This window comes from Cherax quadricarinatus, chromosome 95, assembly GCF_038502225.1.
Source record: "Cherax quadricarinatus isolate ZL_2023a chromosome 95, ASM3850222v1, whole genome shotgun sequence".
Taxonomy (NCBI): Eukaryota; Metazoa; Arthropoda; class Malacostraca; order Decapoda; family Parastacidae; genus Cherax; species Cherax quadricarinatus.
In genome coordinates, this window is record NC_091386.1 from 1930718 (window position 1) to 1946091 (window position 15374).

The following is a 15374-nucleotide window of genomic DNA, read 5'->3' on the forward strand; positions in this document are numbered from 1 at the left end:
GTAGCCCAGGGGTCTCTCAGTACCTGTAGCCCAGGGGTCTCACAGTACTTGTAGCCCAGGGGTTTCTCAGTACCTGTAGCCCAGGGGTCTCACAGTACTTGTAGCCCAGGGGCCTCTCAGTACCTGTAGCCCAGGGGTCTCACAGTACTTTTAGCCCAGGGGTCTCACAGTACTTTTAGCCCAGGGGTCTCACAGTACTTGTAGCCCAGGGGTCTCACAGTACTTGTAGCCCAGGGGTCTCACAGTACCTATAGCCCAGGGGTCTCACAGTACCTGTAGCCCAGGGGTCTCACAGTACCTGTAGCCCAGGGGTCTCACAGTACCTGTAGCCCAGGGGTCTCACAGTACCTGTAGCCCAGGGGTCTCACAGTACTTTTAGCCCAGGGGTCTCACAGTACTTGTAGCCCAGGGGTCTCACAGTACTTGTAGCCCAGGGGTCTCACAGTACCTGTAGCCCAGGGGTCTCACAGTACCTGTAGCCCAGGGGTCTCACAGTACCTGTAGCCCAGGGGCCTCACAGTACCTGTAGCCCAGGGGTCTCACAGTACCTGTAGCCCAGGGGCCTCACAGTACCTGTAGCCCAGGGGTCTCACAGTACTTGTAGCCCAGGGGCCTCACAGTACTTGTAGCCCAGGGGTCTCACAGTACCTGTAGCCCAGGGGTCTCTCAGTACCTGTAGCCCAGGGGCCTCACAGTACTTGTAGTCCAGGGGTCTCACAGTACTTGTAGCCCAGGGGTCTCACAGTACTTGTAGCCCAGGGGTCTCACAGTACCTGTAGCCCAGGGGCCTCACAGTACCTGTAGCCCAGGGGCCTCACAGTACTTGTAGCCCAGGGGTCTCACAGTACCTGTAGCCCAGGGGCCTCACAGTACCTGTAGCCCAGGGGTCTCACAGTACTTGTAGCCCAGGGGCCTCACAGTACTTGTAGCCCAGGGGTCTCACAGTACTTGTAGCCCAGGGGTCTCACAGTACCTGTAGCCCAGGGGCCTCACAGTACCTGTAGCCCAGGGGTCTCACAGTACTTGTAGCCCAGGGGTCTCACAGTACCTGTAGCCCAGGGGCCTCACAGTACCTGTAGCCCAGGGGCCTCACAGTACTTGTAGTCCAGGGGTCTCACAGTACCTGTAGCCCAGGGGCCTCACAGTACCTGTAGCCCAGGGGTCTCACAGTACCTGTAGCCCAGGGGCCTCACAGTACCTGTAGCCCAGGGGCCTCACAGTACCTGTAGCCCAGGGGCCTCACAGTACCTGTAGCCCAGGGGCCTCACAGTACTTGTAGCCCAGGGGTCTCACAGTACTTGTAGCCCAGGGGTCTCTCAGTACCTGTAGCCCAGGAGCCTCACAGTACTTGTAGCCCAGGGGTCTCACAGTACTTGTAGCCCAGGGGTCTCTCAGTACCTGTAGCCCAGGGGCCTCACAGTACTTGTAGTCCAGGGGTCTCACAGTACCTGTAGCCCAGGGGCCTCACAGTACCTGTAGCCCAGGGGTCTCACAGTACCTGTAGCCCAGGGGCCTCACAGTACCTGTAGCCCAGGGGTCTCACAGTACTTGTAGCCCAGGGGTCTCTCAGTACCTGTAGCCCAGGGGCCTCACAGTACCTGTAGCCCAGGGGTCTCACAGTACCTGTAGCCTAGGGGCCTCACAGTACCTGTAGCCCAGGGGCCTCACAGTACCTGTAGCCCAGGGGCCTCACAGTACCTGTAGCCCAGGGGTCTCACAGTTCCTGTAGCCCAGGGGTCTCACAGTACCTGTAGCCCAGGGGCCTCAAAGTACTTGTAGCCCAGGGGCCTCACAGTACTTGTAGCCCAGGGGTCTCACAGTACCTGTAGCCCAGGGGTCTCACAGTACCTGTAACCCAGGGGTCTCAAAGTACTTGTAGCCCAGGGACCTCACAGTACTTGTAGCCCAGGGGTCTCACAGTACCTGTAGCCCAGGGGTCTCTCAGTACCTGTAGCCCAGGGATCTCACAGTACCTGTAGCCCAGGGGTCTCACAGTACCTGTAGCCCAGGGGTCTCACAGTACCTGTAGCCCATGGGTCTCACAATACCTGTAGCCCAGGGGTCTCACAGTACCTGTAGCCCAGGTGTCTCACAGTACCTGTAGCCCAGGTGTCTCACAGTACCTGTAGCCCAGGGGTCTCACAGTACCTGTAGCCCAGGGGTCTCACAGTACCTGTAGCCCAGGGGTCTCACAGTACCTGTAGCCCAGGGGTCTCACAGTACCTGTAGCCCAGGGGTCTCACAGTACCTGTAGCCCAGGGGTCTCACAGTACTTGTAGCCCAGGGGTCTCACAGTACCTGTAGCCCAGGGGTCTCACAGTACCTGTAGCCCAGGGGCCTCACAGTACCTGTAGCCCAGGGGTCTCACAGTACCAGTAGCCCAGGGGTCTCACAGTACCTGTACCCCAGGGGTCTCACAGTACCTGTAGCCCAGGGGTCTCACAGTACCTGTAGCCCAGGGGTCTCACAGTACCTGTAGCCCAGGGGTCTCACAGTACCTGTAGCCCAGGGGTCTCACAGTACCTGTAGCACAAGGGCCTCACAGTACCTGTAGCACAAGGGCCTCACAGTACCTGTAGCCCAGGAGCCTACAAAATCTTAATCCAGCTCTGACCACAGTGTCTGCAAGTTGCAGGACCTGCTGGATAGATACATTACAAGAGTAGCAGTCCAGTTACAATCTTACAAAAACATTAATCCACACACAGACAATAAAAAGCAAACTTCCAATGTATATAATAAGCAGGAATTACTTTCTACAATAAAGTCTTGAACAATTACTGTGGTACAATTAACGTACTGAACAACACGGTACTGACGATCATGAGGTGCTAAATCTGTACAAGTCATACCGAGCCAGGGGACTGGGAGGTACCGTACCTTATGGCGTAGAAGACGCTATTTTTCCCAAGAAATGTCTCAAAAATTTACCCAGCATCTTAGAGGCCAAAGTACCATTTATTTTTCCTTTTTCCTAAATTTTAGCCAGTCAGACGTTGTGCGTGTCCTTGACACTGTAGCTTCTTGTTCGCCGTAAGATATGGTAATCAAGTTTTATCCAAGAAAAGGGAAGGTAGCTCTAATTCCTTGCATCAAGAGACCTTCAGCAACATCAAGACACTCCTTGACCTCTCTTTTCCCCCAAACCAAATTTATAGAGAAATCAATTTTCACCCATAATACAGTGGACCCCCGCTTAACGATCACCTCCAAATGCGACCAATTATGTAAGTGTATTTATGTAAGTGCGTTTGTACGTGTATGTTTGGGGGTCTGAAATGGACTAATCTACTTCACAATATTCCTTATGGGAAAAAATTCGGTCAGTACTGGCACCTGAACATACTACTGGAATGAAAAAAGTTCGTTAACCGGGGGTCCACTGTATATATATATATATAATATATATATATATATATATATTATATATATATATATTATATATATATATATATATATATATATATATATATATATATATATATATATATAATACATATATTATGCCTATCAAGTGCTAATAATACAAAGACATAAGAGAATACAATCAATAATATAATGGTTTCCCATGGGTTACAATGGAGTGTGTGCAGGGTAATATTTAGTAAAGGGATTCAGGAAAACCTGCTATTATAGATTTAGCCGGACTTAAGTCCTGGAAATTGGAATTACGATGCTTGAACTTTAACCCTTAAACGGTCCAAATGTATATATACGTTTTTTTCAACATCTGAAAGTATGTAAAAAAATGTAGATCTTTTTTGTTTTGAATTTGAAAACGTGTAAAAAAACTTTTATATATATATTTTTTTTTTTGTTATATTTGAAAATATGTAAAAAAAAAAGATCTACTTTTGTAGCTACGAATTTGAATGTCGATCTGTTTAGACTGTTTAAGTGTTAAAGGAGGGGTCTGAGATATTGACAATTTGGAGGTATACAGTGGACCCTCGCCTAACGAACGCATTGCATAACGTTAATTTCGCCTAATGATACATTTTAGCGCTAACATTTTGCCTCGGCTAACGCTAAAAAAACTCGCCTAACGATATTCGTTATCGGGTACCAATTAATATCGTTAGGTGAGGGTCCACTGTACAGTGGACCCCCGCATAACGATTACCTCTGAATGCGACCAATTATGTAAGTGTATTTATGTAAGTGCGTTTGTACTTGTATGTTTGGGGGTCTGAAATGGACTAATCTACTTCACAATATTCCTTATGGGAACAAATTCGGTCAGTACTGGTACCTGAACATACTTCTGGAGTGAAAAAATATCGTTAACCGGGGGTCCACTGTACTTCTAAACTGTCGTATCTGAGTGCCTCTGCAAAGACAGTGATTATGTATGAGTGATGGTGAAAGTGATGAATGATGATGAAAGTATTCTCTTTTTGGGGATTTTCTTTCTTTTTGGGTCACCCTGCCTCGGTGGGAGACAGCCGACTTGTTGAAAAAAAAACAAAAATCTATGTTGACCTAGGTAGTAGGTTGGTAGACAGCACCCGCCCAGGGAGGTACTACCGTCCTGTCAAGTGAGTGTAAAACGAAAGCCTATATAGTGGACCCCCGGTTAACGAACTTTTTTCATTCCAGTAGTATGTTCAGGTGCCAGTACTGACCGAATTTTTTCCCATAAGGAATATTGTGAAGTAGATTAGTCCATTTCAGACCCCCAAACATACACGTACAAACGCACTTACATAAATACACTTACATAATTGGTCGCATTTGGAGGTGATCGTTAAGCGGGGATCCACTGTAATTGTTTTACATGATGGTAGGATTGATGGTGTCTTTTGTCTGTCTCAAAACATGCAAGATTTCAGGTATGTCTTGCTACTTCTGCTTGCACTTAGGTCACACTACATGCATGTACAAGCATATATATATACACACCCCTCTGGGTTTTCTTTCATTTTCTTACTAGTTCTTGTTCTTGTTTATTTCCTTTTATCTCCATGGGAAAATGGAACAGAATTCTTCCCTCGTAAGCCATGCATGTCATAAGAGTGACTAACATGCAGTGAGCAAGGTGCTAGTAACCCCATCTCCTGTATACAATACTAAAGTTAAAAAGAGAAACTTTCATTTTTCTTTTTGGGCCGCCCTGCCTTGGTGGGATACGGCCAGTTTGTTAAAAGAACAAGAAACACAGTGATACCTCGGGATACAAATTTATTTCATTCCAGAAAGCTGTTCGAGCGCCGATACGGAACGAATTTGTTCCCATAAGGAATAATGTAAATTTGATTAATCCATTTCAGACCCCCAAAATTACACTTACAAAAGCACTTACATAACTGTTTGAGCTTTGAGCTGTTTATATCCCAAGATGCCACAGTACATATTGGTAATGCTGATTGCCATTATAGTCTTAAATTAGGCTTAAGCTTGCCTGAAATGATCTGCATAATCATGGGCTGTCTGCATACAAGTGTTACACATTTTTGCATAAACACTATCATGTGGAAATAAACTATGAAATGCCAGAAGCTGATATTAGAACAGATTAAGTTAGAATAAATGATGGCATCGGAAAAGTCACACCAAATGTGTTGGACAGTATAGGGAATGACCTGGAGTATCAATTAACAACCCATCCTCATAAGTTCTACGCGGATTTCTCACGTACGATTCGCAGCAAATTTCTAAATTTCGTTATTTGAGTTAGGTTAGATTTAGTTAAAATGAACTGTCCTCTATTAACAAAATATAACATATTTTAACATACTAGAAAGTCAATGGTCCAAGTAAATGGTCCAAGTCGGACTGAAACGTCGTCATAAGCCTCTCTCTTTTATGAGCGGGTTATTTGTGTATCGTTCCAGTCACGGTATTGTGCCTTTTTTGTTATTTATAAGATAGAGGTGACAAAACCTCTTGGTGCACAAGCAGAAAACAGGGTCCCCCACACAATGCAGAAAACAGGGTCCCCCACACAATGCAGAAAACAGGGTCCCCTACACAATGCAGAAAACAGGGTCCTCCACACAATGCAGAAAACAGGGTCCCCCACACAATGCAGAAAACAGGGTCCTCCACACAATGCAGAAAACAGGGTCCCCCACACAATGCAGAAAACAGGGTCCTCCACCCAATGCAGAAAACAGGGTCCTCCACACAATGCAGAAAACAGGGTCCTCCACACAATGCAGAAAACAGGGTCCTCCACACATTGCAGAAAACAGGGTCCTCCACACAATGCAGAAAACAGGGTCCCCCACACAATGCAGAAAACAGGGTCCCCCACACAATGCAGAAAACAGGGTCCCCCACACAATGCAGAAAACAGGGTCCCCCACACAATGCAGAAAACAGGGTCCCCCACACAATGCAGAAAACAGGGACCCCCCACAAAATGCAGAAGACTCAAAGTCAGATATGTAATCAATGTCAACCTTTTGACTGTGATACCAACAGTGGTATACCAACTGTTATTAAAAGGATGGGCTGAGATTAGATATGCTATGGGCCACTAGAAGTGCACGTGTCGAGCTATCATATGCCCAAAACTTTGTGGACACCCACCATTGATCATTCAAAATGAAATATGTAAAACAAATATGTATGGTAACAACACGAGCAATAACTGCAAGAAATACATATGGTCATTTCTATTGAAAGAAATGTTATTAAAAGATATCCACCAGAGCAGACATTTAATCAATATCACTGGTAAGAAAGATTGGTATACAGTATTTTGGATTCACTCAAAATATGACAGAGGTGAAAATATAAAAATATTGAATCTTCTGCCTATGTTTCAGATGTCAAAATGGTTTCTTACTCTGCATTAGATCATATTAATAAGTAGTTCTCAATCAAATTAAATATTAACAGTCATGATCACATGAGTTGCATCCTGCACTGATGGATGCAAAGTTGTAGTGCCAACAAGTATGGAGACAAATACAATAGAACCCCACATCAGTGGATTCTGTTTCCGCACATCCGCAGTAGTCTTGGAAAGTATTGCCTGTGGATATGGGGAGACTGCTGAGTAGTCTCCCCGTATTCACGGATGATACACTGCAAGACCTAACGCGGATGCCTGAAACTACAGAAACCAAATCCATGGATATAGGGGTTCTATACACTGGTTGAAGATCAACCTTTTACTGGGACAATGCTCTGCTGTGAACACTTTATTTTATAACACATCAGACGTCTCCCTCCAAGACAGTCACCCAGAAAAAACAGAGGCAACATTCACCGGAACAATCCAAAACTAACCCATAAAAAAGAGAGAAATCCATAGACAGCACTTCGGTTGGTCATGAACCATCTTGAGACACTGACTAAAGATTGATCTAAGATTTGTGTATTAGAAGTGAATTACAATTGAATTTCCCTATTTACAAACCTTCAAATGGTGAGTATAGGTACTGTCTTATAAAAGTAATCTGAACGTTGATATCACTGCTCATCATTATCAATCAACACATCCAAGTGCAGTGGACATTTGCTATGAAATTTAACTAGTTTTCCTCATCAAAGCACTCACAGTAATGCTCACCCTTTTAACCCTTTGAGTGGCCAGTACACAGAACTATCTTACAGTAGCCCAGAACCTAACCTACAGTATAAACGAGGCCCTACAGCAGCTCGGAACCTAACCTGCAGTATAAATGAGGCCCTACAGTAGCCCAGAACATAACCTGCTGTATAAGCAGAGCCCTACGGTAGCCTGGAACCTAACTTGTTGTATAAGCAGGGACCTACATAGCCTGGAACCCAACCTGCTGTATAAGTGGAGCCCTACAGTAGCCTGAAACCTAACTTGCTGCATTAGCAGGCCCTACATAGCCTGGAACCCAACCTGTTGTATAAGCAGAGCCCCACAGTAGTCTGGAACCTAACTTGCTGTATAAGCAGGGACCTACATAGCCTGGAACCCAACCTTCTGTATAAACAGAGCCCTACAGTAGCCTGGAACCCAACCTGCTGTATAAGCGGGGCTGTCCCATATATGAAAGAGCACTAAAAAATTTAAAATGAAGGCCAAAACAAAAGGCCATGTGTACCTTATAAACTATAAATTAGGAGATATTCAGTAGAAATTCATAACAGTATAAGAAATGTACTGAAGAATATATGTACATATATGTACAGTACATATCTTCTTTCTCTTTCAACGCACCAGCCATATCCCACTAAGGTGGGGTGGCCCAAAAGGAAAAACAAAAGTTTCCCCTTTTAAATTTAGTAATACAGTGGACCCCCGCTTAACGATCACCTCCCAATGCGACCAATTATGTAAGTGTATTTATGTAAGTGCATTTGTACGTGTATGTTTTGGGGTCTGAAATGGACTAATCTACTTCACAATATTCCTTATGGGAACAAATTCGGTCAGTACTGGCACCTGAACATACTTCTGGAATGAAAAAATATCGTTAACCGGGGGTCCACTGTATATACAGGAGAAGGGGTTACTAGCCCCTTGCTCCCGGTATTTTAGTCGCCTCTTACAACAAACATGGCTTACGGAGGAAGAATTCTGTTCCACTTCCCCATGGAGACAAGAGGAAATAGACAAGAGCAAGAACTAGAAAGAAAGTAGAAGAAAACCCAGAGAGGTGTGTATATATATACTTGTACATGTATGTGTAGTGTGACCTAAGTGTAAGTAGAAGTAGCAAGACGTACCTGAAATCTTGCATGTTTATGAAACAGAAAAAAGGATACCAGCAATCCTACCATCACGTAAAACAATTACAGGCTTTCGTTTTACACTCACTTGGCAGGACGGTCGTACCTCCCTGGGTGGTAAGTTACTAAATGCTGTAAAGAGTTTTTATGAGGATAGTGAGGCTCAGGTTAACATGACTCACGAAATCGTAATGACACGATTGCAAACAAACCATACCCCGGCCGGGATTGAACCCACGGTCATAGAGTCTCAAAACTCCAGCCCATCGCGTTAGCCACTAGACCAGCTAACCACAATAAGATTCGTCCAACTAAATATATTTCTACACCATAGGAAGGTTAGCACAGGCACCACTGTGACCACAAATGCAAGTTTTTACAGACAAATCTCCAGCTAGCGTGGCCGTGACGAACTCTAGCTCAAGTCCCTTCACTGCCGTCAACATGACTCCTATGGTGTAGAAATATACCTAGTTGGACGAATCTTATTGTAGCTAGCTGGTCTAGTGGCTAACGCGACGGGCTGGAGTTTTGAGACTCTCTGACCGCGGGTTCAATCCTGGCCAGGGTATGGTTAGGCTCAGGTTAGGGTGTGTAGAAGAGAGGGAGACTACTTCCCAATAAAAGTAGGTCTTAGACAGGGATGTGTAATGTCACCATGGTTGCTTAATATATTTATAGATGGCGTTGTAAAATAAGTTAATGCTAGGGTGTTCGGGAGAGGGGTGGGATTAAATTATGGGGAATTAATACAAAATGGGAAGTGACACAGTTACTTTTTGCTGATGATACTGTGCTTATGGGAGATTCTAAAGAAAAATTGCAAAGGTTAGTGGATGAGTTTGGGAATGTGTGTAAAGGTAGAAAGTTGAAAGTGAACATAGAAAAGAGTAAGGTGATGAGGGTATCAAATGATTTAGATAAAGAAAAATTGGATATCAAATTGGGGAGGAGTATGGAAGAAGTGAATGTTTTCAGATATCTGGGAGTTGACGTGTCAGCGGGTGGATTTATGAAGGATGAGGTTAATCATAGAATTGATGAAGGAAAAAAGGTGAGTGGTGCATTGAGGTATATGTGGAGGCAAAAAATGTTATCTATGAAGGCAAAGAAGGGAATGTATGAAAGTATAGTAGTACCAACACTCTTATATGGGTGTGAAGCTTGGGTTGTAAATGCTGCAGCGAGGAGGTGGTTGGAGGCAGTGGAGATGTCCTGTCTAAGGGCAATGTATGGTGTAAATATTATGCAGAAAATTCGGAGTGTGGAAATTAGGAGGTGTGGAGTTAATAAAAGTATTAGTCAGAGGGCTGAAGAGGGTTTGTTGAGGTGGTTTGGTCATTTAGAGAGAATGGATCAAAGTAGAATGACATGGAGAGCGTATAAATCTGTAGGGGAAGGAAGGCGGGGTAGGGGTCGTCCTTGAAAAGATTGGAGAGAGGGGGTAAAGGAGATGTTGTGGGCGAGGGGTTTGGACTTCCAGCAAGCGTGCGTGAGCATGTTAGATAGGAGTGAATGGAGACGAATGGTATTTGGGACCTGACGAGCTGTTGGAGTGTGAGCAGGGTAATATTTAGTGAAGGGATTCAGGGAAACCGGTTATTTTATATAACCAGACTTGAGTCCTGGAAATGGGAAGTACAATGCCTGCACTCTAAAGGAGGGGTTTGAGATATTGGCAGTTTGGAGAGATATATTGTGTATTTTTATACGTATATACTTCTAAACTTCTGTATTCTGGGCACCTCTGCAAAAACAGTGATTATGTGTGAGTGAGGTGAAAGTGTTGAATGATGAAAGTATTTTCTTTTTGGGGATTTTTTCTTTCTTTTTGGGTCACCCTGCCTTGGTGGGAGACGGCTGACTTGTTGAAAAAAAAAAATGTACATATCGTAGTAAGTTATTATTGGAACAACATTTAACTGAACTGTCCAATAATAGCTTTTTGCGAGACATGTGTCTTCACTTCACTACTGTCAGCAGTGAACCACTTGCATCATTCTCCATGGAACATAATCACCTCACATTCACTCACCTTCATCACCATCACTATGGAACATAATCACTTCACATTCACTCACCATCACCATGGGATACATTCACCTCACATTCACTTACCTTCAAACCATCTTTTTTTTTTTTTGCTAGGAAATATTTCCAGGTTTTACATCACACCAAAATACAATTCTACAAAATATATTTCTTATAGTTTCTAGTCATCCTTATAATCAACTTCCTGAGCAGTACGTACATTAGGGCCCCACTTATACGGCGGGTTAGGTTCCAGGCTACTGCTAGAAAGTGAAACACTGTAAAACGGGGTCCTCCTGTATATGACTGTTCACTTTATATGGAGATAGACAGTACTGTAAGTACTCACTTAACGTCATTTCCTTATAACGTTGATGAGAAACAAAAATGGATTCCCAGCTCGGGCCACTGTGTGTGGAGTTTCCAGGTTCGCCTGGTGATAGATGATGTTCCTTACGGCTTTTGCTTTGCAAACTTTTATTCCTTGATGGCTGAAGGTGTGACGTGCACCCTTGGTGTTTAAATAAATTATTCTTGATAAAATTGGTTTCGCTATACGTCATTTTGCTTAAAGTCACAGTTTCCGAGAACTTATCAATGACGTTAACTGAGAACTTTCTGTACAATATCTGTATGATATTACGGTGTCTTAATAATGAAAAGAAGATACCAGAAAGTTTGAGCAAGTGTCCTAAAATTGCAATCAATAAAGTAACAATTTATAAATGTTGAATGTTCTACAAGTTAAGAACACTACTGTTAACCCTTATGGGGCCTAGTTTCTAGGCCTTCTGTGTATCCATATGCTCTTGCACTACCGTCCACAGGGTGGATACAGGGTGCACAACAAACTAGCCTCATAGATAGAAAATTGAATCTAACTTTTGTAGATTTCTAAATTATATACAGTACTGCATTAAAAAACTTGCAATAAAAGATAAAGAAAGTACTCGTACAAATACAGAAAATACTCGTACAAATCTAGAAATACTGTACAAAAGACGTACAAGAACACTGGCAAACATCTGCGAAAAATGTGTGAATTGTAGTTTGTTATTATGAAAGAACAAAAAAGGCTTCCCAAAACCGCAATAAATGCCACATGTACTTTTTCCTTAGTTTTAAAACTATCGAAGTGTGGTTTACCTCACTTGGTAAAGAGAAGATGCACTGATTGCTATTCATGCAGCCTATGATACGTGCCAAGGTAGATCATGAAGTGTCATGGTGCATATACAGTATACAACTCTTTGTACTAACATTACCTAGTATTGATATTATATATTGTACTCGTCTCTCAGCCAACGTGTGACTGTAATAACCCACCTTGTCCTGAATTTGAGCGGATAACATCAACTCCATGTTGTTGGGAGTTATAAGCAGGTCTGCCTCTCGATGGGTCTGGATAATACCGCGGGTTGCCTCCACCACCATGGGGAGGTGTCATGGAGGTGTTGCCATCCGCTTTACCTGTGAACATATTAAGAGTTCTGCAAAATATGAAGCAGAGAAGCACTATAGCTTGAAGAGGGATGTATGTTGTGCTTACTTGCAAATGCACCAATATCAAAGTCAAGCCTTTACCAGAAATACCTGCCGAGTGTCACGCACTCGTAGCAGAAGCAGTTACAGCTTTTGTTAAGCTCAAGCTAACAAACATCAAATAACCTTCAACATGGTAGGGAACGCCAGTGGTGTTGGGCATATGAGGTCTGAGGCCCGCCGAGTTATAGTTTCCATTGGCTTCTTGGTACACGAGCGATGCCTGCAGGTCAGGAGTTAGGTTCTGCATCGGTATTGGTCTGCTGTCTGAGAAGGGTACAGGTCTGTTAAATACTCAAGTTACAGTAGTGTGTATGGAGTAAAAATATATTTTCCTTCATTATCTTTGAGAAACCACTTTCCCAATTACTTGAAACAAATGCACAAAAACATGTCTAAACTGCTTTAAGCTATTGTTTTCAAATGCACTGTTTATTGTACCTTTATGGTGCTTGTAGTTCCTTCACTAAATTTTCCATCTGATTATTAAAATTATCCTTTTTTTTTAATATACGATTACATAATAAGTGTGACATAACACACACTGATACATTTTAAACATCAAGGTATAAATGGTAAAAAAAAACAAAAAATATAAATATTAACACAGTGTGTTTCACATACAGTAAATTCAAATTTCTAAGAATTTTAATTAAAATAAATAGGTATACTGAAGCCACTCATTTTCAATTTTCTTTAAGTGTCAGTAACATTATTTCTGGAGTGAGGATTAAAAGTATAGAATGTTCTCAATAAGAATGTTCTTCAGTGTCAGTATAGATATACAGTGTCACGTCATGTTCACCTAAGAGGTTTTCACTTGCTTCCTAGTGACACTTTTAAATTATTTTACTAAGTACACTTCCTCGTTCTCTGCTTCCATTTACTTACATTTCTTGGTTTCTCTTCCTGATTTACTGTACCTGTTACACTTATTTTTCACATTCATTCTTTCCTACCTTAGTTATGCTTCCTGCAACATATACGACAGAACCGTCTCTAATACAATCACAGAGTTTTCACACAGGATTTTTCAGGTCTATTGTTTATACCGCCTGTTTTTCAAAGCAACCAATGACGACACTTCTTTTTCAAAGAATACAATAATGAATCATTTCCAAAGTATCCACTACGAGTGGTTCCAAATTCTGCACTATCCTGCACCTTGCGATTTTTCAGAGTCTTCCGTTACACGTAATTGTTCTCATTATTTATTTTTTCTACTGACGATGGTACAGCGAAGAAAACATAAATCGTTGAAGAACATTTCAATTGATATAAGAAGTGACATAGACCACACTAATCTACCTACACTAAATAATAATTTTCACACGAGAACCCTTAATATTAAACTAAAGAGCACTACTTACATAGTCTATAAAAGCTATAACTTAAATATTTACATTATGCTACTGGATGTAGAATACAGGTACAGTAGTGTACTAAACTTCAAAAAAATAAAATAAAATAAAATAAAATAGCTTTCAGATACATATTCCAATTAATATTAAATTATTATACAGGACGGTTCATCAGCTATACAAATTTGTTTATATTCACTCAACTTCATGCCATGCTATTTAAATGAACAAACAATAGACAGGTAGTAATTCTAAATGAGTTGGTCGTAGACACAAAGTGCCGTGACAGTTCTGGAGATCGCACTCACGTCACTCCTCGACGTTCCTTAGCTGAAAACGTGGCATTAAAACTTGATTCTGGATATTAATTCTTACTTACCTATGTTGACAAACTCTCCATGGTGGTTTTGGGGTTGTGGCCCCTTTTTGGGACAGCACAAGTTCTGACCCATCCTCAAATTTTCTGATGCACCTGCAACAAAATATACATTACATGTAAACCACTATACTGACTTTAACAAGCATTATAATGTTATCACTCTTGCATTACAAGAATTTTAATATACAATACAGTCACTCCTCACTTAGTGACGTATTCGTTTACTGACAACTTGGATGGGCTCTCTGACCAGTATGCATACCTAAATAATGTACATATATTAGAGCTGATTTCCTCTATTCTATTTATTACAATATACAGTACACTGCTGCATAAACATTTAAAAATATACCAGTAATGTTAAAAATGGTGCAAAGGTGACATTAAAACAACATCAGAGATGGTTGAGACAAACCCACTACCATTATAGTATGCTCCTTGTTTAGCGATGAATTCATTTACTGATGTGGTCTTAGGAACAGAATTCCATCATTAAGTGAGGAGAGGCTGTACATAAAAGACTTTTCAACAGCTACCTTTTGGAGATGCGGTGCTTTCTCAAGTTATAAAGCACATACACGACAGTGGTTAACTGAAGAATGAGACACTTATGCAACATATGGGAATCTTTATTCAGGAAACGTTCCGCCACACAGTGGCTTCATCAGTCCAATACAAAATAGAAAGGCGTAAGGAGAGGAGGAGTTTGAGGTAATCAGTCCCTCAGCCTGGAGTTGATGTGTTCAATAGACTCCAGGCTGAGGGACTGATTACCTCAAACTCCTCCTCTCCTTACGCCTTTCTACTTTGTATTGGACTGATGAAGCCACTGTGTGGCAAAACGTTTCCTGAATAAAGATTCCCATATGTTGCATAAGTGTCTCATTCTTCAACTTGTCGGTTTTTTCAAACCATTCACCACAGTGGTTAACTGCTTAAGAAATCCTACTTAACAGAAGATCATTGAATCAGTGTGAAATAATAATGAATACGGTACAACCCCTGTATTTGCGGAGTCAGTTTTCGTGGTTACAGTTACTCAGGGATTACCAATGGCCCAAAAATAACCTTTAATTTTGCTTAATAATGGCATGAACACCCAAAAGTAATGATGGTGGCAGTTCTTCAAAGCCTAAGAGAAGCCGTAAAGTGCTTCTCATCAATGAAGAAGTGGTAATTCGTGAATTACTGTGTGTAATTTATCAATTAGACTTATCACAGGTATGTACGTAAGTGAAAAACAACTTACATACGTATAGGGTTTGCTACTATCCATGGTTTAGGGTATCCAGGGTAGGTCTTGGAATGTATCCCTTGCAGATACAGGGGAAGGGATTACTGGATTTTTAAATTTGTACTGTTGTTCATTTAGCTCTCTCTCTTTATTCATTTAAGAAATCCTA

At 42.1% G+C, this 15374-nt stretch overlaps 1 protein-coding gene across 12 annotated transcripts in view; it reads right to left on the bottom strand.

Moving 5' to 3' along the window:
* Positions 1 to 15374, bottom strand: part of LOC128703925 (tyrosine-protein kinase Src64B) — a 134361-nt gene that overhangs the window by 92414 nt on the left and 26573 nt on the right. For 7 of the 12 annotated variants that reach the window (XR_008409389.2, XR_008409388.2, XM_053798805.2 and 4 more), the window contains exons 2-4: positions 13972 to 14064; positions 12358 to 12498; positions 12016 to 12159 (exon numbers count right to left, since the gene is read on the bottom strand). Coding sequence is in view for 9 of the 12 variants with exons in the window: in XM_053798805.2 (XP_053654780.1) it covers positions 12016 to 12159; positions 12358 to 12498; positions 13972 to 14044 (358 nt within the window). In the remaining 3 variants the exon portion in view is untranslated. The remainder of the gene's footprint in view (positions 1 to 12015; positions 12160 to 12357; positions 12499 to 13971; positions 14065 to 15374) is intronic. The other 5 variants (XR_011394681.1, XM_053798806.2, XM_053798809.2 and 2 more) reach the window with 3 other exon arrangements.